This window comes from Numenius arquata, chromosome 3 (assembly GCF_964106895.1).
Source record: "Numenius arquata chromosome 3, bNumArq3.hap1.1, whole genome shotgun sequence".
Taxonomy (NCBI): Eukaryota; Metazoa; Chordata; class Aves; order Charadriiformes; family Scolopacidae; genus Numenius; species Numenius arquata.
In genome coordinates this window covers 40,549,519-40,574,542 of record NC_133578.1, presented here as the reverse complement: position 1 = coordinate 40,574,542, position 25,024 = coordinate 40,549,519, and the positions used below count along the sequence as shown (strand labels likewise).

General features: G+C 44.4%; 1 protein-coding gene across 2 annotated transcripts in view; it reads left to right on the top strand.

Moving 5' to 3' along the window:
• Positions 1 to 6,632: 6,632 nt before the first annotated feature.
• FN1 (fibronectin 1) overlaps positions 6,633 to 25,024 on the top strand; it is a 55,088-nt gene continuing 36,696 nt past the window's right edge. The window contains exons 1-14 of one of the 2 annotated variants that reach the window (XM_074145542.1): positions 6,633 to 6,792; positions 7,032 to 7,034; positions 7,166 to 7,294; positions 8,764 to 8,901; positions 10,714 to 10,845; positions 10,977 to 11,114; positions 13,711 to 13,869; positions 15,260 to 15,460; positions 15,950 to 16,129; positions 17,602 to 17,778; positions 18,121 to 18,273; positions 20,145 to 20,273; positions 21,875 to 22,018; positions 24,403 to 24,524. In XM_074145542.1, the coding sequence (XP_074001643.1) occupies positions 6,633 to 6,792; positions 7,032 to 7,034; positions 7,166 to 7,294; positions 8,764 to 8,901; positions 10,714 to 10,845; positions 10,977 to 11,114; positions 13,711 to 13,869; positions 15,260 to 15,460; positions 15,950 to 16,129; positions 17,602 to 17,778; positions 18,121 to 18,273; positions 20,145 to 20,273; positions 21,875 to 22,018; positions 24,403 to 24,524 (1,965 nt within the window). The remainder of the gene's footprint in view (positions 6,793 to 7,031; positions 7,035 to 7,165; positions 7,295 to 8,763; positions 8,902 to 10,713; positions 10,846 to 10,976; positions 11,115 to 13,710; positions 13,870 to 15,259; positions 15,461 to 15,949; positions 16,130 to 17,601; positions 17,779 to 18,120; positions 18,274 to 20,144; positions 20,274 to 21,874; positions 22,019 to 24,402; positions 24,525 to 25,024) is intronic. The other variant, XM_074145543.1, reaches the window with a different exon arrangement.

The following is a 25,024-nucleotide window of genomic DNA, read 5'->3' as shown; positions in this document are numbered from 1 at the left end:
CATCCCAGTTTTAACATAAAGCCACACCAGAAACAGTTAACCAATGAGATGCAGCTCTATTTCTCGGCCTGACTCTACTGTTAGAGGTTTCCAGTGGAAGTGACTTGGGAGGAAAAAAATCTTTTTGATACCTATGCCTATATAGGACCCAAACTCCGCACTAGCAAGCTCCCTAGGTTAAGAATCATACCTGCAAGAGGCCCTGACTTCAGACTAATTATGAGTTGACTGATTGACACAGAATGAAACTCCAGTCCGCTTTACTAAAATTTCTTGCTACAAGCTCATCTTTCACAAAGGGCTTGAATAAGTCAGAAACAGCCTCTCTCTGGGCCTCTCTCTGGGCTGAATTCCCACCCATAGTTGGGAAAGTCCCATGGGAAGAGTGACACTGTTGCTGGGCCGCAGAAACAACCAAATTAAAATAAATACATCAGACACCAAGGAACACCTTGCTGGCCAGGAGATCTGGACTACCAGAAGGGAGAGGGTGCAAGAGTAGGGAAAAGAAAGTGAGAAAGAAGACAAGGAGAAGACCCAAGTTCTTCCCCAGAAGCTGGAAAGTATGAAAGGCAGCCAAAAAGAACTTCTGGGAAGGGCTGAAAAACAAGTGAAAGTGAGAGCTTCTCTCATCTCTGACAGTGCAGCCAAAAAATCAGGTTACCAACACTAAGAGAAGGAAAAAAAATAAAGCAAACCCTTCAAAATTGGCAGCAAAGAATTATACATGCTCCTTGGCTCCATGTAAGGCTGGGTGGAAGGGCTAAGAAGGAAACAGGGGACAAACTGCAGCTTGGAGCCAAAATATTTTCCTTCTGGATGCTCCTGGCTCCATTCAGCCCTTTGTGACTCTCAATTTCAACCCGTTACACACTCCCCCATAATCATCATCATAAATAGCTGCTTGCTTGCTCAGTGTATTCAACTTCCTTGCAGCAAGCCAAGCTCAACCCAGCACTAGCATTTATTTCTGGATTTCGACCAGGCCTGCCTAAAACCAAACAAGACTCGGTGTGATTTGCCATATTGACTGGGAGAGAATAAAAGCAATTGCAGTCAAACACCAGGGTTTGTGGCCAAGTTCACCTCATGCTGCTGGTGGTGATAACACCGTTATTTAACTTTGCTTTAGTACTTTTAAGAGGGCTGTGGAAAAAGGGCTGTTTCTGGGCTTTCAGGGAGATGCAAGTTATGCTAACAACATGGACATAACTAACTGTAGCCCTTCCATTAAAAGAAAAAAACCTCTATTACTCAAAAGTCAAATTATTGTTAGAAACCCACAACAACTAAATAAAAATAGCCACTAGAATTAGGAGCCTTGCCCCATCACCGCCACTGGGTGGGATTTTGGCCAAAACACAAAAATTAAAAAGAAAATAACAGTCATAAGAAATTGTGCTTTTCCAGCTGTCCTAACTTTTTTTCCTTCCTTTGTCCCTGATAAAAGTGTACAGGTTTGCACACGATTGCAGGCATTGCTAATTCTCCCCTGTTAATTGTGGAGGGGGTTTCTGGCTCCTGATGGGTGATCTACCCCCACCCCTGTGCTCAGCAATGCAAACACCCATGCTGCCCAGGCTCCTTGCAGCATTGTGGCCCAACAGCCCAACCTCCAAAGGGCTTTTTGGAGCTCTCTCGCCTCTGCTTTGGGGAGAAGCTGCAGAACTCCATGCAAGGAGTACTGGCCCGTGAGTTGGAGGAAGAGAAGGCTTGGCTGTTTCCTGCAGTGGTCCTTGGGGGCTGCTTAACCTCTGAATGGAGGAAAAGAAGTGTCACAAGCAGCCAGTTAGAAAGGAGTTCCTTTTGAGCAGGGCAGATATCAACGGGGGAGACGGAACATCCCTCATTAAGACAAAATAGTTCCAACTCTGCCTAAAATAACATCTTTCAAGAGGTGGCAACACCATGCTTGGTCCCAAGCCAGATCCCATAGCCCCATTCAACGGCCCTTATGATACATCCCGAAACAATAGTTCAGGCTTCCAGGGCTGCCCTGACAAGCTCCCAGAAGTGCTGCAGAACTTTCCCGGCAGGGCATCAGGCTGGGATTTCCAAAGGGTTTAGGGGTTTGGGCATCTGTGAAAAACTCTGCCAAACATCTCAAAATGTGATGATGGACATGTCTTCAGCTCTTTCAAGCTGGTATTGCCTTTCCAAAAGCTTCTCCCATGAATGAAAGTCTGTCCCTTGCTACTTGCCTGCCAATTCACATTGTCATGAGTCTCGTGAGAGTTCTCATTTTTCCTGAAGTTCTGGCATCAGGAAACATGTCATTATCTCAGTTTCCAATCATAAATCACTTTGTATGTGATGTAAACACCTCCTTGAAGAATCAGGAAAACAAACAAACAAACAAACAACCTGAACCCTCCCCATAGAACTTCTCTACCTGGATGAAAATCTCTTCCCCCTGCCCTCCAAATCTGTTCCCCTGATTTTGCAGGGTGTGACTCTCCAAAGTTAAACAGCCGGGGCTGACCGTACTGCAGACCCAACTGCAAAACAAGAGCTGTGGCTATGAACTTCTCATCACTGGCAAACTAAAACAGACCAAATTAAATAACATAATCCACAGACAGCTACAGAAAGGAAATGTGTTTTTCTGTGTTGATGACACTGAACATTTCGTTAGGAAAGACGGAGGGGAGGGAGAAGAGAATGGAATTTCCATTAAGAGTGCCAAAGGTCTAATTAATGCCCTGTTACAGACCATTTATACATGATGAAATTCATTCCTACACTGAGAGCCGGCATAAAGTTACGTGCCGCTGAAGTTGCAGTTAACCGGCAGAAGGAATGAATTTCATTTGAAGAGCGATGTTCCAGATTCCTGGATGCGACTCTCAGGAGTGAATGAAGCACTGTGCAGCAGAGCCTCAGCAGCCTTGAAATGAATTTTGCTGTGACCTAACAAAAACCACAGACTTGAAATTGTGATGATTCAGAAATTTTCAGCTCGCAACAGGAGTTCTTGCAAAATATTTGGGAACTGCAGGAAGCGTTTAATGGTCTCCCTATGTCAAGGAGAGGAATCCTAACCTCTTGTCTTTATGGTTCTTGTTCCTGTGAATGATAATTTTAGAAGGAGATGATTCAGCCTGAGTGGCCTTTCTTCTAAGGTTGCTAAAAGAATAGCAAGTGACCTATCCTTTCTGTACTGATTCATCTTCTCTCTTGCCATTGGAATTTGCAGAAGGGTTACAGGGACAGACCGTGCTCCCAGTCATATGTGTAGCCCCCCCACGAGTGTGTGCAGTAAAGGAAATCACATTGACCCAGTGGAGAGGTTTCTCTGCAGAGCAATACAATGGAGCAACAAAAGTCAGGAGAACCTTATAAGGGCATGTGTCTTTTCTAACCAAGAGTAGAAAAGTTAGGATTTCAGTAGAAAAAAAATTTGACCAAGAACATGAATCATAATACCCATGGCTAAAGCAAAGGTTTAGGATATTCTTAATCCTTATTCAGATGCAAAAAACACAGAAGTGGGGTTATAAATTCAAACTGATCTAATCCTAAGAAAGACTTCAGGTGAATCTTCCTTTCATTTCCTGTTAGCTTCAGGGACAAACTGACAGCAGGACAGACAAAGGACTTACATCCATTTCCTGAAATAAGTGGGAGACATCTCAGAAAGTCTAACAGCATGCAATATAATAATTGCTATATGTTTGTGTCATAATTACTGTCAGAGATTCCTTTAGAAGTGAAACCAGGCTGTTCCAAATTGCGTTGAAATACGACTCATAAGATTATTTCTGGCTGCTAATAAATGATGGCTATGTAAGAAACTAATTTGAGCATCATTGAAAATTATAATTTTGTTTTGTGTGCTTCCAGTAATGTTTTCTTAAACAAGAATCTTACATTTGTCTTTGTATTTGTGTAACTAATGCCACGGAAAGCATTAGACATAGTCACACACTTGCTAACACTGTATTTCTCATTCCACTTTCAGACGGAATTCCATTTTCAGTTTTGTGTAAATACTTATACTGTCCTTGAAGACCTAAGCACAACACAAAATTACATGAACTGGACTTAAAGCAGACATAAATGAGGTCAATGTCAATCATTTAGCCTTCATGGGAAGTATATCTCATATATGAACCTTCCAAATGCTATTTTTTAAATAGTGGCTAAAAGTAGCATGCTGGAAATTGGGGGGTCATTATTTCTTATTTCTTAGGAGCAGGGACTTTCCTCCTCTAATGCCTGCAGAGAGCTCACAGGTACTATGTACCTAGACCTACAGAGGTTATAAACTCCCTGGAGCACTCTTTGGCTATGTTTGCACAGCATCTAGCACCCACGGGCTCTCGCTCCACAGTGAAGGCTGCTGGTTGCTTCCTCACGTCTGCTTATTCCACCATAGCCTGTTCATTATGGATTACCTGTAGCATTACCCCCTACATTTTAAGCAGATTTCCCCTAGCAATTTTTATTTATCGTAATCCTCCTGTACTTCAAGACTCCCCATTACTCTTTCCTTTTCCATGTCAATTGAGCTTAATTAGCAGCTCGTAGCAGCAGCAGGATCTGTTCACACATTCACTGGAAAGGTATGCAGAAACAAGCACGGTGCAGAAGCAGTGCTATGCTGAAAATTTGACCAAGACCTATGTGCAGTAACTGGAAAAATTACCTAAAATTGCCTCCTCATTGCACATATGTGTTTCCTAGAAGGAAAATCCTTCTTTTCCACTGTTTTCTACTCATTAATGCTTACTTTGGAGCAGGCTAGGTAAAGTACATCCCAGTCATAAAGGGTCGTACAGCGTAATTTTCTGACTGTGCTTTTCACCTTGCTTTTATCAGAGAATTCTAGATATAAGCTGGAATTTGAGGATGACACTTCGTATCTTAGGCCTCAGAAAAGCAGTAACACTTTCTGAAAGCAGTTCTCATTTTAAAAAACCAGTATTTGCTAGGTTATGATGTGCCCTGCCTCATAAAGCAAATGCTCTCCCTAGCTATGACCACTTTAGCTCTGAGATTATTTTGAGGGATAATGTGTGTCTGGTAACTCAAAAAAAAAAAAAAAGCACCAAACCAGCAGTGCAGTAGATCTAAAAATAAAAATTAGGAAAGATGGGAATTAGCTCACCACAGCTCACCTCAATTGCCAGGTCAGGTTTCCATTTCCAGTAAGTTTTCAGCAGGGAAGCTTGTGTTAATGCATCTGTGGGCATTCGTCATACAGAGGAGTAGAAATTTCTTTGGAAACAGATACCTGACATCACAACTGTGTGCTTTCCTGGAACAAAGCATGCGATGGATCTGTATACTGCATACTGAAAGAGTCTTCATCCCAAGTGAGATATTACTGCTTGCATTTCAGTAACGTTAATAGAATTGGTTTGCAGTAAGTGGAACAAGAGCTTGGTGCCCAGCTTGCTGAAGAATTCTTATGGAGACCTGTGGATGTTCAGCTTAAGATGTCGGGAAACACCGACGACTACTTCACACTCATGTTTGTCTGAAGTGTTGCTTTAATAGATCAGGAACCAACAGCAGATTTTTAGCTTAATAATCCCTTTGCCAAGACAGAGTGTGTGTGAGAAGCACAAAAACGGTTAGCAACATGACCTTCCTATACAATCTGAACTAAAGTGCTGGTCCAGGCACTGTACCAGGTCGGGGCACGCTGTGCTTTTCTTGCTAGCAGCTTCCTGCTTGAGAGCCACAACTGCAGTTCATGATCTCTGCTTTGCAGTATTCCTTCAAACTACGGAAGAGACACCCCAAAAGCAGCAGAGATGGCCATGGGAAGAAGACAGGAAAGAGGAGGACAAAATTTGGATACTGCAGGGTTACATTAGATCATGAGGCTGAAGATCCTCTATATTAAAAGGGGTTACAAGCCTAGCATTTCTTTTTTCACTCATCTTTTGTTCTCAAAATTGATTTTGGACAGCGAGAAATAAAGTCAGAGAAAGAGGCTATTAAATTTATTTTGAACGGAATGTAATCACACCGTTTTTTCCAAGTGAGGTGTGAAAGATTTTAACCTTGAGTCACCAGCAGTAGACGAAACATCACTTAGGTTTTCCTATTTCCAACCTGTACACGTATGTTACGCCTCACCTACTCCCCTGTGCAGAACATTATTTCTCCTGAATGAAGCGGTATCAGCTTACAGGCAGCGGTGCTCAAAGAAAAAAGAAAAGTTTGTCTCTCCTCAAAAAAGCCATTTTGTTAAGTCAAACGTTCCACAAAATGGCACGACCGCCTTCCAGCCCGCTCTCCTTGCGGGGACGGGCCTCCCACCCCGGCCGAGCTCCCTACGCCGTCTATCGCTCGCAACCCCCTCCTCGCCCCGGTGCTCGGCCCTTTGTGGCGACCGGGCCGGGTCGGGCCGGGCCGGCTGCCCTCGGCGGGGCGGCGGCGGCCCCCGCCCGGCCCCCGGCGGCACCGAGGCCAATGGGCGCCGGGGCGGCGGCGGCCGCCCCCTCCCCGCACCGCCCGCCCTATATATCGCCCGAGCGGCGCCGCTGTCCCGTCTGTCGGGCTGCCTGCGAGCGGCGCCGCTGTCCGTGCCGTGCCGTGCCGTGCCGTGCCGTGCCGTGCCGTGCCGTGCCGTGCCGTGCCGTGCCGTGCCGTGCCGTGCCGTGCCGTGCCGTGCCAGGATGCCGGGCCGCACCGTGTGGCGGCTGGCGCTGCTGGCCCTCTGCCTGGGGGCCGCAGCAGCGGGGGGTGGCGGCGGGCAGCGCCGCGGAGGCGGCGGCAAGAGCCGGCGGCAGGCGCAGACCACCTCGATACCTCAGGGCACCCCCGCGCAGGGCAAGCGTGAGTACCGCGCCGGGATGGGGTCCCGCGGGCAGGGCAGGGCACGGCGGGGGGCTCGGCCCGGCCCGGCCCCGCCGCAGCGCGGACGGGACGCAAGCGTTGCCCCCATCCTCCGGAGCGCGGCGGGAGCCGGAGCCCCTGTCCCGCTGGGTGACCCCCGGGTGGCTTTTTCTCTTCCCTCGGGCTCGGCCCTTGGGGCTCGGCGGGACCCGCACATGTGCGAGGCCGGGGCAGAGCAGCCGGTGCCCGCCGCAAGGGCGGTTTGCCTGCGCCGTGCCCCCTTCCCGCACTGCCCTCCGTAACTCTAAACTTTTCTTTCTCTTCCCCCTCTGCTTCCTCCCCCCTCCTCCTCCTCCCACACCTCCCCCCTCAGAGACCTGTTTTGACAATGGAAGATACTATCAGATAAACCAGCAGTGGGAGCGCATTTACCTGGGAAACACACTGGTCTGTACCTGCTATGGTGGAAGCAGAGGGTTTAACTGCGAAAGCAAACCTGAACGTAAGTTGTTGGTCTTCTTCTTTTTGTCCCCTCTGCATCAAGACCCAAGCATGGCTTTTGATGCTGAGTAAGCCAAGCCTTGTACCGAGTTATAACTTCAGCTGAAGTTGGGTACTTGGGGTCGGTAACGGATCTACACTCAATTACATTGAAGATCTGGCTCGGGATTTTAAGAAATGCTTTTCATTTGCGATGGGCCTGCCACCAGAACCCCGAGCCAAACATCACTCATCTCTCTGGAGGATTGGATCTAAACGTTAATTTTGGAGCCAACCTCTTCTTTATAATGAACTGAACTGACTCCTGGACTCGCACGGGGAAGTTCAAATCTGGAGTCACTTTGCAGCTCTGGCTCTGTGCTTTTTGATTGCTTCACCCCAACTTTTCATAGCTGTGCAGTGTCGTCAGCTTGTTTAAAAGTATTTCAACTTACAACTTTCCGCAGCCCCCTAACCGTGCTGTGAGCTTTCCATAATTGAGTGTAAAATGAGATTGTTTAGTCTCCTGCAGAAAAAGTTTGGGTAACAGAAAGAAACTTGAAATGCAAACTCTACTGGAAGATGCATCTTTTCTGGGATACAATGTAGTTTAGATAATCGGATGCGATCTGTCTGTATGTATTGGTCTGAAGCCACTGGTTTGCCATATCTCCTTTATGTTGCTCTGGAGGTATAAGAGGAAAAAAAGAACTGGTTCCTGGCTGACTGTGTTCATGTAATACAGATGGGAGTGTCCCAGCAATCTGTTTTGCAAAGGCTTGCATGCTGCCTGCCTCCCGGCTAGAGTATTTTAAGGGAGTACTCAGTCACCTTACTCCCCCATAAAAAGGGGGTTTAATCTGGCTTTTCTTCCCCTGCAGGAATTTCCAAGTTTTACAGTTTCAAAGTCCAATAGCAAGTTTCCCTGATGTTAATTTTTATCTGTCCAGTAGTGAAGAAGGCTGTTGTGTTGCAGATCTCAAGTCTGGTGGCAGCACTGACATAACCGTTCTGTAATCACTTACTCATGTGCGAGTGTGAACAATTCACAAGTTAGGGCTGTTGACTTCGATGGGACTGCTGTAGAATTTGGGATTAATATACTCAATTTTTTTTTTGCCAGGTCAGAATGAGGAGGGTTAGCGTGACAAAGCACACAGCTTCGAGGGGATGTTTGCTCCCTCCTGTCTTCTGTACTGTTGCGCTGCAGACAGCTGGGATCGATCTTTTCAGAGCGTGGATGTCCACGTGCCATGCCAAACTTCTGGCTTACTGGGGGAGGGAAGCCGAGGTTATTCAGCATGGGGACCTTGAGGGGGGCAAATGTCACCCAAGTTCCTCTCTGCTGTTCCAACCCAAGAAAGAAGAGGAGACATAGCATTTTTCTCCAGGCAAAAAAGCATCTGTGTGAGGAGGCAAGGAACGTGTGTTTCTGTTGACTGCATGTGTTACTGGCATGGTTACATAAAGTTGATTTTTCTCCCCTCATAGCTGAAGAGACTTGCTTTGACAAATACACTGGATCCACTTACCGAGTAGGGGAGACATACGAGCGCCCCAAGGACTCCATGATCTGGGACTGTACTTGCATTGGAGCTGGACGTGGGAGAATCAGCTGCACCATTGCCAGTATGTAACCAAGAGCCTATTATTACCGCTATTGTTCCTTAGTGTCATATTTTCCAGAGCAATTTACATAGTATTCCCAATGGCCATTAGCTAGACTTGGGGGGGTGGTTTAATCCAAAGCCCGTTAAAATCTTGGAATTGAAAATCCTTGTCCCATGTACATACATTTGCACAACCAAATTCCTTTTTTTTTTTTTAAGAGCTAAAGTGCTATGTGTAAAATCATAGGCCAAAAATTACTGTTAGTGTCCAGCCATACAGGTTAGTACATTTGCTATATACAAGAGTGTGTTACACCTTCACAGGCACATTTATGAAAGAGGTTTTTTTTTTTACTGGAAAAAAGAGCGAGGGTCTGCTCTGCAGCTAGTTAATCAGAATAACACCATCGGCATTAACAAGACTACTCTGAATAAATAATAATAAATAAATATCACCTGAGAGCCAGTCCCCCGTCCTCCAAAAATGTCATGCCAACATTTGTCCCTGAAGAAGCTGGGATTTGGTATCCAGATACCAGCTCAATATGTTTCTGCAACTCCTTTTTCACTAGCCTGACCCATACTTTCCTCTTGTTCCTCCCTCTCTTCCCTTGGTTCTTTCTCCCTAGCTCTCCCTTTCATGTCTTTGCCTGGAAATCCTTTCCTTATTGAGTCACTGAACTGTTCACAATTTCCCTTCAGTTCATAATTAGACTTTCTGTGAGTGCAGATGAAGATCACTGTGTCAGGACTTTTAGACTGAGATTTCAAAGTCCCTGAGGCACCTTTTGAGAAAAGCCTTGTTCTTAAAAGAATCCAGTTTCTTATTTAAGACACACATGCTGATGCTAGTAGCATTGCCACAGAGGACTCGGAAGCCAGCCATTGTTAGAGCATGGAAAAACCCAAAAAGTATTGAATCTAACAAGTAGACCTGAAGCCCTTCTGAATTTAATGGCATTTTATTGGGCAGGGATGATAAGTGGTGTAAGAAAAGAAAGAGCAGTAAGGAAATTGTGAACATAAGAGCAGTCTCATTTCCTCATCATCAGCCTGGTTTAGAGCTCACTGGAGAGTCTCACTGACTGCAACTGGCTTTGAATCAATCTTCCCAACTCTTAGATTCCCTGCTTTCATAAATGAGCCAACAAAACGTTTTAGTAGCTCCTAATAAATGACCGGATATGTGTTTCTTCTTTCTTTCTTGGAAGATGACCCTGTGTTTGCAAACTGCCCTTCACCGTGTTTCCCTCCCTGGGCCTGGGCAAAGTGGTGGGTGTGGGCTGCCTCAGGGCTGTGGGGCGTTGGTGGGCTGGGAATCTGCCTTTCCAGGGCAGGGTTTCCAAACCCAAGAGGACAAATGTTCCACCAAGGTCTCACACAAAGCACCTCCTTATTCTCCCTGCGCTGGCCTGGCCACCCTGTCCCTCACACCATATAGGGACAGCCACAGGGAGGTCTGATTGGCACCACCTCAGAACAAGATGGAGGCAAACCCTCCCTCACCAGCCCTCAGGCTGTGAGCGGGGCCTGAGGGAGAAACAGCACCTCCTCGGACCCTGGTGTTCCCCTTGGAACTCCAGTTGGGTCTCAGTTGTGGTATGAAACCTGGAGGGGATTAGCTGAGGAAAGAGGACAGGGCCTCGAAGCCTCAGAAAATGGTGGGGGCCATTTTGCAGGCTGGAGGAGAGGAGGCGGCCATGGCCTTGCCTCACTCCTCCTCACTGCCCCCCACGCCTCCCCCAGCTGACCCCCTTTGCCCCTAGCCGGGTGGCCCTTACCTTGTCCCCGGTGTGGTCCCTCACCTCAGCTCCCCTCTCTCCCGCTGCAGATCGCTGCCATGAAGGTGGCCAGTCCTACAAGATCGGCGATACCTGGCGCCGGCCGCACGAGACTGGCGGCTACATGCTGGAGTGCGTGTGCCTGGGCAACGGGAAGGGCGAGTGGACCTGCAAGCCTGTTGGTAGGTAGCAGCTCCCTCCTTCTCCCCCAGCTCGGTCAGGGTTTATTGGCCTCTTCCTCCTCTTGTCTTCCTGAGGCGTCCCCATCTGGGATAGCCCTGGTTGGACTCTTTAACACCTTCCCGTCTTACAGCTGAGCGATGCTACGACAACACGGCCGGGACGTCCTACGTGGTCGGCGAGACCTGGGAGAAACCTTACCAGGGCTGGATGATGGTGGACTGCACCTGCCTGGGAGAGGGCAGCGGGCGCATCACCTGCACCTCCAGAAGTAAGTGCTGGCCTGGGGCCTGCCGGCTGCTCTGCTTTATTTCTCTTACTTCATTTTTCACAAAGAAAAGGCATTCATTTTTCTGCCCTGTTGCAAGCGATGGTAGTTCTAGGAGGGTGGCCCTCTCCTGAGAAGGGGTGGGACGCAGACACCTCTGAGGTGAGAGGGGAGCGTTTGCGCCTCTCGGTTGCCATTCGCCATCTGGGGAAGAGTTGGTGGTCTATGCTGGTGAGAAGAGCAGCTGGATTATTTGGGGTTTCAACCTGATTTAGAGAGAAAGGTTTTAAGAAATCCGCAGGCCAGCTGAATCACAGTCACACGTCTCCCAGGAAGCCAGGGGAATTGCTTGGTCTGCAAGATGGCAGAGAGTTTGGCCTAATATCTCCATTCCTGTTTGGTTTTTTGTGCCTTTTTTTTTTTTTTTTTTTTTCTCAAAGTAGCCTCCTGAGGGAGAGTTAGCTTGTTAGCTGCTTTTAAAGAGAAATAGTTACCTGCTCCAACAGCAGTATCTGCCATATTAAAATGTTGTCTCCTTTTTTTTCTCCTTATTACTGTTCAATATATATATTGGCTAAAACAGGGTTTGTTTTGTCTGCTCTTCCTTCTCGCTTGCTAGTTTTTCCCACCATTTTGTCTTCAGTGTAAACATGCTTCACCAGTGCAGGTGACTTTTTTTAATTTTTACATCACTGAAGGACATTACCGTAAATACTCCGTTTTATTTGTATTTGCAAAGCAAACAGGGCTTTTAAAAATCCAAAATCTTGCTTGTTTACCTACCTTCTGTTCCAATTTTGTTAGGAGCAAGCTCTGTTGTGGAGCTATCATGGTTTACACCAGTTGCCTCAAGAAAATTTAACTTTGTACCTTACACCTTTGTTATGCAAGGTTTGAGAAACTCTTCTGTAGCCTTTAAATTGCCTCATATTCAGTTGCCTCAGGGCACACAGATAATGGCTTTCTGCTGATATAAACAGCAGACCTGTAAAGAACTGAAACACAAGGAGGGTTGCGATTAAAACTGAAGATTTGGAGAGACTTGCTCAAGGAATAAGCTGTAAAAATCAAACCAGCCTTGACAATATTAAGTCTGTTAAAAACACATGGGGAAAAATCATTAGCTGTCAAATAGGAATGAATAAAACAGAATGTGGTGTTTGTGAATTTTGGAGGAGTTACTATTATTAATAAAAATGATTTGGCAGTATCTTTCCTCCCATTACTCAGGTCTGTGTTGTTGTATCATAGGAGAAATTACAATAAAATGACCTGTTCATTTTTCATTTTGTTTTTCAAATGTAATTGAACAGGGAAATTCAAATTTGTGTATGTAAAACGATAGCTGTAGCCCACAAAGTGCCATTATGCTTCACTGTGTGCTACAGTTTTATATCTTTTATTGCCGGTGTTTTCCAGAATCACAGCTGATTTCTTGGGGGACATTTCAGCTTTTCATTGTCTAACCTGAGAATCTGAGTGTCCATAAGACAGGGTTTTTTTCACGTTTGCCAAATTACATTATGAATACTTCACCAATTTACCACTTTTCTGGCAAATACTCAGTTTTGAGTCATTTTAACTACTAGGAATTAGTAATGTGTTTTCCACATTCATATTCTATCCTGTGTGCTCTTTCAGTGGCAATCTGGCATGATGCACATGTCCTTCCAAAGTTCTTCATAAATCCATGTTCATTGATCCATGATTATATTTGAGCCCTCAAGTTGCCCTTGAATGAGAAGGTAAAATGTTGTAATGGAAGAAGAACTAGTTAATCCATGTGGATCTGGCACCCAGACAAAAGTGGTTTGTTATGCTGTCCTTTGAACCCATTTACTCAATTCATCAGGGGCCGTGGGTTATTAAAGACAACAGGGAGATTTAGAAAGTCTAATATTCATCGTATGACATGAGCAGCTTATATTAATTTTACTGGAGCTTCATGCACACTTCTTTTGAAAGAAATGGAATTTAGCATATTGCCCTCAAACAGATTTTAGTTTCTTTCAGCTGAAATAGAGCCCCGAACTTGAACTGTGTCCTGTGTATAGTATGAAATGACCCAGCTTCAAAGACTTCTGCTTAAAAAAAACCCAAACAACCCAACAAAAAACCAACCCAAAAAACAAACAAACAAAAAACCCCAGAAACCCAGACATTAAAACAAGTTTAAGCTTTAAAGGTGCGTGCTAGACAGAATGGTCTTAAAATAGGTGTAAAAGTAACAAGCAGGAATATTTTCAATCCAGAATGTGCATTTTCACATTGATTTTGAACATAGCTTTCCACGTTCACACTGGGAATGTTATGATGCTGGTTTTGACAATGGCTATAAAGTGAAATCACAGTTCTGGAAATAAATGGGAATTTTCCCCTCGAATAAAGCATCAGGATTTTCAGATGCTCTCAGCCTGTGTGGTTTAATGAAGGCTTTAGTGCATAAAGGACTTGTAATAGTGGGCTGCAGAAAATGAGGTGGGCTCTCTAAAGGCTTTAAACTTTTAGTTCGTTTCATAGTGTTGGTGGCTCAGTACTATAAATTGCATGGTGAAGCCATCCAGTGCAGAAGTGGCTAACAGTCTTGTTCCTTATACAGATAGGTGCAATGACCATGACACCAAGACTTCCTACAGAATTGGAGACACCTGGAGCAAGAAGGATAACCGTGGAAACTTGCTTCAGTGCATCTGTACTGGTAACGGCAGAGGTGAATGGAAATGCGAAAGACACACGTCCCTGCATACAACTAGCACTGGTAAGTGGGGCATCATAGCGTGTCAGGTAGGGGAAGGGACAAGGAATGGCACATTTTGAATGGTTGGGACTTGGTGCTAAATTGTGCCGTCCTCGTTTAGGCATCTAGGAGCCTTGTCAGGGAAGGATTGTCAACAAAGAGGGTCAGAGTTCAGGCGATGCTCCTTGTTTGTGCATTTGTAGATAAGAATAATTTATACCTTGTTTCCGTGCAGAAATGAGGCAGATGTGATTGCCTGCACAATCACAGTGCAGTAAATCACAGCTAGACCCATGCATCCACAGGAACTATCTACTAACTTTGTTTTGGAAGCATGGCACTTCAAGTCAGTATTTGAACTTTATGTATTTGCCTCAGGGTAACTTGGTTGAAATGTCCCTAATTTAAACTCCACTGAGACCATCTGGTTTCTTTGACAAGATAAATACACCTACTAATGGTTGTGCTTTAAAAAAGAGATATGTCAAGGAATGTGTGCAATGCTGTTTAATACACGTACATCAGATAGTTTGTAATTTTGGTTTGAAATATTACCTAGTTTATAGGTAGCATATATTTTTTGCCCAAGGTTTGTTAAAGTCTTCAGCTTCTAAGTTCTTTTTTGCCATTTCAAGGATCTAGGTTTCCTTCTGGTGAATGCAATGTAAAACTCTGTTTTCCTGAAGTACCTACGCTGTTTTTTTTCTTGGTAAATGACCTTTAACAGTTCAGTACCAGCAGGTCAACTTCAAACTCTCAGAAGGTCTAAACTGCAAAATGCACGAAGCTTCAAGGGTGCCAGTATTTTGTTTCCATTAATATTTCCCCTGTTTCAGCAGAGCTGAATTTGTGGAGATTCCTATGGGAATCATTAGCAAAAATTTCCATAATGTACACAACAAGCCTCTTTGTCTTTCAGTATTATTCCAAATGATAATGGAACAAAATCTTTAATTCAAAGTTTAAAAATTCCAGGGTAAATGAATCCATTTGTGTTTTATTTTTCAATGAAAAATTCAAAATGAATCCTTTCTGCCTTATCTTGGCATACTTCCTTGGTATTTTTTAATTGTCTTGTCACTTTTTATTCTATATTTTCAACTAAAAAATTTAAAAAAAAAAAAATAGGTTTTAAACAATTCCTGTGGAAAGAAGTTGATGGTCTTAATCTTTTCTAAAGCCACTCCACAGCGTTAGAAACCAGAGGCTATCATTAGCAGAACTGGGAGTTGTTCTTTTAATTTTAAAGTTTGCTAAGTGGAATAATTAAAATATATCTAGAGAAGATAAGAGAGTTGTGCCTTCAATCTGATGGGGTTCCTAAGGTTTTATTATCTCAACATTTAATCGAAGCATTCTGTTCTTTACCTTTGCACGTAACGTCTTGCTTCTCTCCCATGTTCTGCTGCAGGATCTGGCTCTCCTAGCTTCACAAATGTGCAGACTGCATTGTACCAGCCCCAACCTCAACAGCCCCAGCCTCAGCCCTATGGCCAGTGCATAACTGATAACGGAGTGGTGTACTCCGTGGGTATGCAGTGGCTCAAGACACAGGGCAGCCAGCAAATGCTTTGTACCTGCCTGGGCAATGGAGTCAGCTGCCAGGAAATAGGTATGAGTTTGTGTTTAGTGCCTGTTCAGTCCAGTGAGATCTTTGAGACTGCCCCGTGGTTTGATTTCAAAGTAGAAACCTCTGTGTGTGTATCAGAAGTGTCTTCTGAAGAAGATGTATTGGAGAAAAGTGTAAAGGGGTGAAGAAACAGTTGGTTTGGTTATTTGAAGCCTGGTTCTGTAGGGCAGGAACATTTCCCAGTGAGTTATATATAACCTGCTAAGGGAAAACAAAGCCCTTGGGGAGGAGCATTAATAACTTTATTCAAACCAAGCTGCAATAGTATATGTTTGGAAAAGAACGTAAAAGAATGACACAGCTGCAGGGCTAAGTGGTGTGTTGGTGTGTATTGGCCCAGGTCCACGGCAGTCAGTGTGGGTTCACATCAGCCAGTGATCTGGACCAGAGGCTCTATTGCTGTTTTAGAGCCCTACGATTTGGGGATTGCTCCAAGCCAGAATCTAATGCTGTGATTTGCTTGTTTTAAAGCTGTGACCCAAACATATGGTGGCAATTCTGATGGAGAAGCTTGTGTTCTGCCTTTCACCTACGATGGGAGGACTTTCTATTCCTGCACCACTGAAGGCCGCACAGATGGGCACCTCTGGTGCAGCACCACTTCCAACTTTGAGCAGGACAGGAGATACTCCTTCTGTACTGAGCAGAATGGTGAGTTCTTCTCAGAGGATCTTCACATGCACGTGACCCTCATGCACAGAGGGAGGAAGGAGCCGAGAACATAGGGACAGGCTGCCTGAACAATTCTAGTAGTCTGGAACTCTAGGCATGCCTCAGCAGCAAGGCAGTCCTGTGAATGGAGGGCTGCCTGGAGTCAGGGCACTTCTGTGATCTTGGCATCTTTGGAGGGTGCTTAGGGTGATACAGGTGTAGGATGGGACTTTGAGTCCCATTCTCTCTCCTATGAGCTGACCTTTGAACAGGAGTATCTCATCAGCATGGAGCCTTGGCCCAAAGGATACTTAGAATTTGCCTTTGCTTGGCTGAATTGCTAGAGCAATGCCCATATTAGGCTGCGAAGAGGAGGATATCCATGGAGTACATTTTGTGCAGTCCTCTGTCATTCCCCCCGTCCTGACTATCTAGCCAGGCTGCCATATATAGCAGTAATCTTAATGTGGTTTGTGATCACTGATCAAGAGCTGGTGCATGACTCATGTGGCAGCATTCCCTCTTGTCTGTGGATGGTCAGTGTTCTCTTCACAGCACAAATCTACCTGTGTGGTTGCATTTCCTGGAAAGCCCATCAGACATCCATGGAGCAGCATCCAAGCGACTTCTCTGGGACCTGACCTTGGAGAGAATTTTTCATAGTCCCACACAAAAATACTTCTTACTCTGCATAGATTTTTATTTTTTTTACTCTGTTCTACTTCAGTTATTTTTTCTGATTTTCTCTGCAGCACATATAATATTCTTTCTTTTTAAAAAAAAACCTCAAACAACATAAAACAAAAAAACCTACTGTCCCTGTCCACACACATTCTTGTTTTAATGAGGCTTCTTGTGATATATTGTGGGGAATGAGAAATACCAATATAGAAAAACTTCAACAAATGCCTCCGTGTTCTCCATTATTTGTAAAGCACAGTTGCTCAAGAGGTGAGGAGTTCAGGTAGATTACAGCCCTCTTCCTACTGCTGCTTGCAAAACATGAAGCTTCCAACCTGCAGGGGGGTTTTGGCTTGTCCTGTTGGACACAACTGAATTGTAACCCTTTCCTGAGGACTAAGGCTTTACTTTAAGCCAAAAGGGACAATTGGGTAATAGCCTTAGTGAGATAATACAGGTGTGCTGAGAAGAGTGGGTTTATTTGATTTGGCACCAAGTGTCTGTAAAGCCACTTCCCAAACACAGTAAGCTTTGGTTTTCCCTATTCCCCAGGAATTCCCATGGCTGGCTCTGGAACTCTTTCCAAAGCAATGTTTGAACTGAATTGACCTTGTGCAAGGCTTATGTTTCCAGATCTGAATTAATTAAAGCCAAGAAAAGAGGCCTGTGGATAATATACAGGGTACACGTGGGAAAAAATACTGCTAGTGGCTTGTTTTTCAAGCTCTTCCATGCATGCTGAGGGAGAATGCAGGCTTCATTTGCATCTGTTTTCTTTTCACTTTGTACAGTTTTGGTCCAGACACGTGGTGGCAATTCCAATGGCGCTCTATGCCACTTCCCCTTCCTGTATAACAACCGCAACTACACTGACTGTACTTCTGAGGGACGGAGAGACAACATGAAGTGGTGTGGAACCACTGAGAACTATGACGCTGACCAGAAATTCGGTTTCTGCCCTATGGCTGGTAAGGCTGAGAACCATAAAGGGATTATGGAATACCTATAAGTGGTTCTTCGAGCTGGAAAGTAAAGAGCTGTCAGTTGTTGGTCAGTTATTGATGACTTGCAGTGAGCTGCACCCCAGCCCAAAACCCTTTAAGGCATTTCTGAAGTTCTGTTTTGTCCTTTTTTCCCCACTGATCACCTTGAGCAGAGACTTAGGCATTGTCAGGAGAAGGCAATTTTCATTACTCCTTTGCTACAAGGCAGTGGTAGGCACACTTCTCAGCTGGTGCAAATGCTCCAAACCCTCAAGGTCTTGTTAATTCTGGCAACATAAAATATCCTCTTACTTTCTTCTCAACCAGCCCATGAAGAAATCTGCACAACCAATGATGGTGTCATGTATCGTGTTGGTGACCAGTGGGATAAACAACATGACATGGGCCATATGATGAGATGTACTTGTGTGGGAAATGGCCGCGGAGAATGGACTTGCATTGCATATTCCCAGCTTAGAGGTACTGATTTTCATGTTGGTGTCACCACTTTAAGTGTTTGGGGGGTGGGGAGAAATTGATTTTCTTTTCCATCCTTGTGAGTTTGAACCTACGGTCAAGAACTGTGTATTATCAAGCTTTTCTTTGGAGTAGAAAGGGAATCAGAGGGACTACCTGAAGTTCCTCTGTTGTTTACATGCTGGAAATGTACTATTTCAGCCTTTGCAGGCTAGCAAGCAGGAGAAAAACTTGATGAGCTTTATCAGGAGGTATCCCTACCTCCTTTTGTCTACTTTTAGGCTCAGTGTGCTGGGACTTTGCAGTGAGCTCAGCAAAGGCACCTCCCCCACTCGAGAACAGACTAAATTCCAGACTAGTCTGAAGTTTGATTGGAGAGGCGGCTTGTTTTATTGTCCTGCAGTGAAATTTTCAATTCCTTTGTGCTGGATTAGCCCTTTGCTGGCTAATCTATACGAAAAGTTGGCAGGACAGCACTAAGATTACTCTTATTTATTTACTTATTTATATGAGTGGTCCAAGTGGAGAAGTGCTTAAGCAATACCAAAAAAAGAAGACTTAAAAGCACAGACATTTGATCATTCTACAGCTAGCTCACAGCGTTGGCTTCGTGTCTGGAAAAGGCAGGGGGGTTGCTGTCAAGCAGCCAAGAAAGGACTCTTAACACCAGTGCTGAAATGGGACATAATTTATAGGGAAAGGCTCACTCAAGGGCTTTGGGATGGGGTTTTTTTTATGCATTTACTTCAGAACAGTGAGAAATGTACTGCTAAAAGTTCTGGTCTGTGAAACTCCTTTTTCCACATATGCAGCTAGTTCTCTGCAGTTTCATTCTGGAGCTAAAGTGGTCTTTCTTGTTGGGGGTGCTTTGCTTTTTCAAAAGGCAAAGGTTATCTAAGTAGAGCTGTTTAAACATAGCAGCCAGAGGAAGGTCCTTAGCGCCTATAGGAGGGTCTGAGCATTGCTTGGTTTGTCCTGGGGTGTGGGAAAGTATGGTGGGGAATGAAGTCCTGGGATTAACTGAGTCACTTCCCCAAGGACAGATGGTCTGTGATTGACTCCGGAACTGAACTGGGGTCTCTTGGGTCCCAGTTAACAAAACAACATGCTTCTGGGGTGGTTTTCTTGTTTGTTTTGTCTTTCTGCTCCTGACTGTGATTAGACTGGCGTTAGGAATTCTGGGCCAGATCACAGATTGACACGTCGCCATTGAACCTAATAGACTGATACCATTGCACTTTTGCATGGGATCTGGTTACTGTGCTTTGAGGCAATAGTAGATTAGTAGGTACTGGTAGCATCTTCTACGTGTGATAAGATTTGCTCCTGTCTTCAGATGACTACAAAGCGTAGCAGAGATACCCGGGAGAATAACGTCTTGAGGATGTTTGTACCTCTTCATGGTATCTTTATGAATTTGGATTAGCCCTTTTCTCCATGTGTAGTTTTAATGATTTCAGGCAGTACTAACTGAGGTATTCCAGTCTATATCTTCCTAAGAGGAGGTAGTGAGAGAGTTAGTGTGCTATTTTAGATTTTCTTTCACATGCAGAATATGTCACAAGGAAGAACCAGGCGGTTCTGTAGTTTGAGTAATGCATAGAACTTTGGACTGCATCCTACAGACCCCTTTTCTGCAAGTGTTGCTTGTTTAAGCGTTGCTGATAAATGAACTCGGGAGCAGCGATACGGATGCAGCACTAGTCTGTGATGATCACAGATACCGGGAGGGCTCCCTTTGGTATGAATGGAGCTTGTCATGCTCAGTCTCTATAAGCTGATCAAGAGGAGGGAACAACGTGCCAAGCAGAAGGATTTTGTCTTAACGCTTAGAGCTATTGCTGACAGAAGCGTGTCTGCTCTTTCTCAAACAGACCAGTGCATTGTGGACGGTATCACCTATGATGTGAACCAGACCTTCCATAAGCGTCACGATGAGGGGCACATGCTGAACTGCACATGCTTTGGCCAGGGCCGGGGGAGATGGAAATGCGATCCTGTTGGTAAGTCACCAGCTGTTCTCGCTTGCTAAACACAGACTGTGGCTGTATAGGAACAGGTTATGGTATGCTGAAACTGGTGTGTGAATTTGGACCCAGTCTTCCCCACTTTCTCCCCTGAACTGCACAGCTGCAAAAGTAGAAGTAACTCTGGGTTTGCTGGAGGGTAAGTGAAAGGTGATTCCTAGTTTTAAGGAGATAAGCTTGGGTTATCAGACATGCCACAGAAGTTGATGATGGTGATGCAGTAGTAATGGATTGTGGCAACATTCTTCTTAAAATGCAGCAGGTTGTGGTAATTGGGCATATTAGCCCCAGACTGGGGTGATTCGGCTGAGTTCTGGTACCTGAGCTGTCAGCCTAGCAGGTAGGGCTCTCGGACTGAATGCTGATAATATGCAGCTAGGTACTGATGGTAGGATCAGTTTTCTTTCCTTTCTCTATCCTAAAATTTTAGGTCTCCTCACTGAACTGAGAAAGGAGCACCAGCGTATATTAACTTACCTTGGACTAAATAGATTTTTTTTGGCTGCCCTTTGTTCTGGCAAAGAGAGAAAGCTCGGGATGAGAACATGTGTTAATAGGACTCTGGAGGTTAGCTAAAACCATCGTGATTCTCGGCAGGAATGAGGAGATTTCATCTCTCCTGCATCCTCCCCTTCCCTAGTGAACCTTGATTGGCAGATAAGACCTGGCTGTTTGGTTTGCAATTACTAAATCCAAGAGAACTTCGAACTATTGCCAAGAAAATCTATTAGAAAGTACTAGTGGTTAAGTTCTGTTTTATTTACAGTAATATCTGTACAGGTTTACTGGAGGAACTTGGACTGTAAAGCTCCTGAAAATTACTACTCTGAAAGAAAGGGAGGGGGAGATGATTTCAGCTATGTGTAAAGGTGCAATTGGTTTAATTTTGGGCTCTCTCTGAAGAAGGCTCCTGTTTATCCAAGCAAGCATAATGCTAGTTCTCACTGAAAATTTCCATTGGGCCAGAAAACAGGCTAGAAAGTGTACTGAAGCACTGGTACTGTGTTGTATTCACGCTAGCTAAGATGATTTCAGGATTTGGTCTGTCCTCCTTTGGTTTACACAATGGTAAATCTGGAAGGACTCTGCTGAGAATTAATGGGTCGCTTTGGACTTGTATAACTGAATTCTGCTGAAGACAGTAGGAATTTTGCCATTGATTTCCTTGAGAGCAGCATGGTTTAGCTTTGGATGAGAGATGAACTTAGTTGACTGGAGCAGAATTGGGCTCCACAATAGATAGTTCAAAATAAATCCTTGCCTGAAGGAACACCTTCAGTGGGAAGCTTGTCAGGTGGACAGCCTGTACTTAACAGTATCTTAAAAAATGCATCGCAGCTGAATTAGCTCCCTAGTATCTAACGCCACACATGCGGTAATATATCCAGAACCTTGATTTGAGATTCAATTTCTGTTGCCAGTTTCTCTTTATATAACTATATTAGCAAATAAACATTTTTGTTGTATTTCTTTCTGTAAAAGTCTCTTGTTACTTACGTAACTTTTGTGTTTGGCATAGATTTTTCACTATAGTTTCAGTAACATGCAGTGGTTAACTCTCTCTTTTGTGCCTTTAGATCAGTGCCAGGATTCAGAAACCCGTACCTTTTACCAAATTGGAGATTCATGGGAGAAGTACGTCCATGGTGTTAGATACCAGTGCTATTGCTATGGTCGTGGTATTGGAGAATGGCATTGCCAGCCTCTGCAGACCTATCCTGGTAAGAAACACAACAGATGACTAACTCAGATATCTGAGTAAGACGTGAGGAAAGCAATCTTTCCACCCCTCACCGTACGTTATTCCTTTTGGTGTCCTTTTTACACAGAACCATTTCCTTTGTCTGTCTTTTTCTTTGTGCCTTGGCAGACACACACAAATGTCATTATTATAAAGAGGGGCCCAGGCTGCTAACAGCTATTCCTGAGGCTGGGGTTAGTTTAGGGAATGACTATCACTTCACACAACAACTTGGGTTTATATTGCCTCTGTAAATTGGCTCTACCATCACACCTGCAACCTTCAGTTTCTGTTGCTTAAAACTCTTACATGTGTATTCTTTCCTTTTCCACTCACTACATTCCGCCATGGAATGAAGCATTTTTCCTGATCAGTGCCGTGAAGAAATTAAATATTTGAACTTTGCTTTGCTCAGTCAGTTCCAGGAAATCTTTATAGGGGCAGGCAATGCCTGTTTGTTGGCTTGCTCTGTTTCAGTTCTCTGAACAGAACATGATAAGGGGAACAACTCTACTTTCCTGTGTAATGTTGCAACTACCACTGTCTTAATCTAAATCAGCTGAAATATTAAGGCTGTGTTGTGGCTTCCCTGTTGGGATGAGAAAACTATGCTCAAGTCATTGGTTTCCCAACCCATCTTTGAGCATAAATGTGGTGGAACTGCGTAAAGATTGGAGTTACCAGCTTCAATGTTGAGTTGATTCTCTGTTTTTACTTTAAGATAGATTAAGAAGCATCTGTCCGCTTAGTAGCTGCAATGTATTTATCCCCTAAGTGCCCTGCAAGGTAAGAAAGGGAATCTGAGGCGCATTCAGAAAGAGGGTTTTAATATAGGTGACCGTGCTGTAGAAGGGGACTAGCCCCTTTGAAGTCCAAAGCAACTAAATGCTTTGCATAGAGTACCTCTTCTCTGTGACTTGGGTCACGCACATGGTATAGAAGGGTTTTGTGACAGCACCCTATTGAACCTGGCCTATACCCAGCAGTGTTGTCAATGAACTGACTGCATTTCTGTCCATGGCCATACAGCTAGTGAGCCAGAGACAAGGGAATAGGACACTTTGCAGACAGAACTAGGGACTACCTTTCTTTGGGAGGGCAAGAATAGGAAGCATGCCTTCTCTGGACTTTTTTTTTTTACCCTGAGTTTTTTACTGGGGCTTGCTGAGCTTCCTTGACTCCTGTCAGACTGCTTAAACAAACATCCCCCTGAGCTATGTGAAATATGCATGCCTCCAGACTGGAGAACCAGGGCTTTGGGCTTCTTTAGACACAAGAGTAACTGAAAATGTGTAAATAAACCAAATCTAATGCTTCTGAATGTAGATTTGGGGTTAGGTGAGCTTTGAAATTTTCTGCCTGTGGGCACAGGTTTGTTTGCCTGGAAGTCCTGTTAAATATGGAGCAGGTATATATGTCATACAGTTGTCCAAATAAATTATAATTAGAAATGTTGGGAGCGGAGGGAGGGTGAAGATATTCAATGGCTAAACCAAGCCGCTTTCCTGCAGATTTCAAGCCGCTCTTTGCTGGGATTTTCTGAGAACTAACACGAGAACAGTGCTGCTGAGTGTTCAGCGAAACCCCTGCAGCAGGGCTGGGAGGGACTGGAAGGAGAACCATGGGATCATAAAACCTTCCCTTCTCTATTAGAGGGCTTTATGGGGAGAATACACCTGAGCCTGATCTAGCTAACTGCAATTGGTAGTTTCAAGCATGAGAGCACTGCTGAAGTTGTATTTTCATGAGTTTATGGGCCTGATTTGTCTCAAGACTTCCACCCACCCTTCTGGTGTGGTTTGTGTGTGGAATACATGCCTCACTGCCTGTGGAGTGCTCCACAGAGTCATGAAAATTCAGTGTTTCCCATTAACTGATGAAGAAATTCTGTAAAATAGTAAAAGATTAGTGTATCTTTGCAGGGTGTTGTCAATGTCAGATCAGGAATTTGCCCTCACCATGCCACAAGATCAGACCTGGATTGGGCACACATTCCTCATCTGTTTCCCTGCTCCCATACAGAAGATATTAAATGATGAAAGCAGTTTGTTGCCGAGAAGCTCCCTCTCTGAACAATAAAACTTTGCAGACTTTTTCTATACTAGACTGTTCCGGTTTTCTATTTCATTGATAACTCACAGGAAATTAACCCAAACAGCACATGTTAACTCCCCCCTGGAATACATTCTAATTAGTTTTTTAAAGAGCAACGAAGCATTACAGATAGAAGGACGATGCGACTTATTTCCTATGTATCGAAATAGTACTTGAGTCACACAGCTTTCTTGCTTTTTGATGACTCCACAACAAATGCAGAAGAAAAGCATCCCCAGTATGTAAAAAATGGCAATTTTTTTTTTTCAGGGTCAACTGGGCCTGTTCAGGTGATCATCACAGAGAGTGCAAATCAGCCAAACTCCCACCCCATCCAGTGGAATGCTCCTGAACGATCTCACATCACCAAATACATTTTGCGCTGGAGACCGGTGAGTGCCGCATTCATCATTCCTTCATCAAAAATACTTTGTTTGGCTTTTTCTGTGTCTGAAATCAGTGGCTGACACAATTACAGCAAACTTTAGTTGCTAGTTCAGTGTCCTTGTCCTGTTGAGGTCAGCAGTTACTCTGAGGATCAAAGACAACCAGTGCTGTATAAACACTTGATGTTTTCGTGCTCAAACTTTACTGGTCACTGTGTTCATGCAGTATCTTATTAACCAAAGCACTAGCACAGTAAACAGACAAGTTTATGTCTGTCTTCACTTTAAGTAATGTAAATCCTTAAGGAAGCTTCCTCATCCTAAGAAACATTGTTTTGGTACTGTGTGCATATCCAGAGACAACCGGGATAGATTTTATCCTATTAATGAGGAGGTAAAAGTGAGTAGGATATGAAGACATAAGTAGCTAGCATAGGATTAAATAAACAGTCATCTCCCGTCTTCTGTAAAGTCTAAACCAAAGCTGGTTAACCACTGCTTTTTGG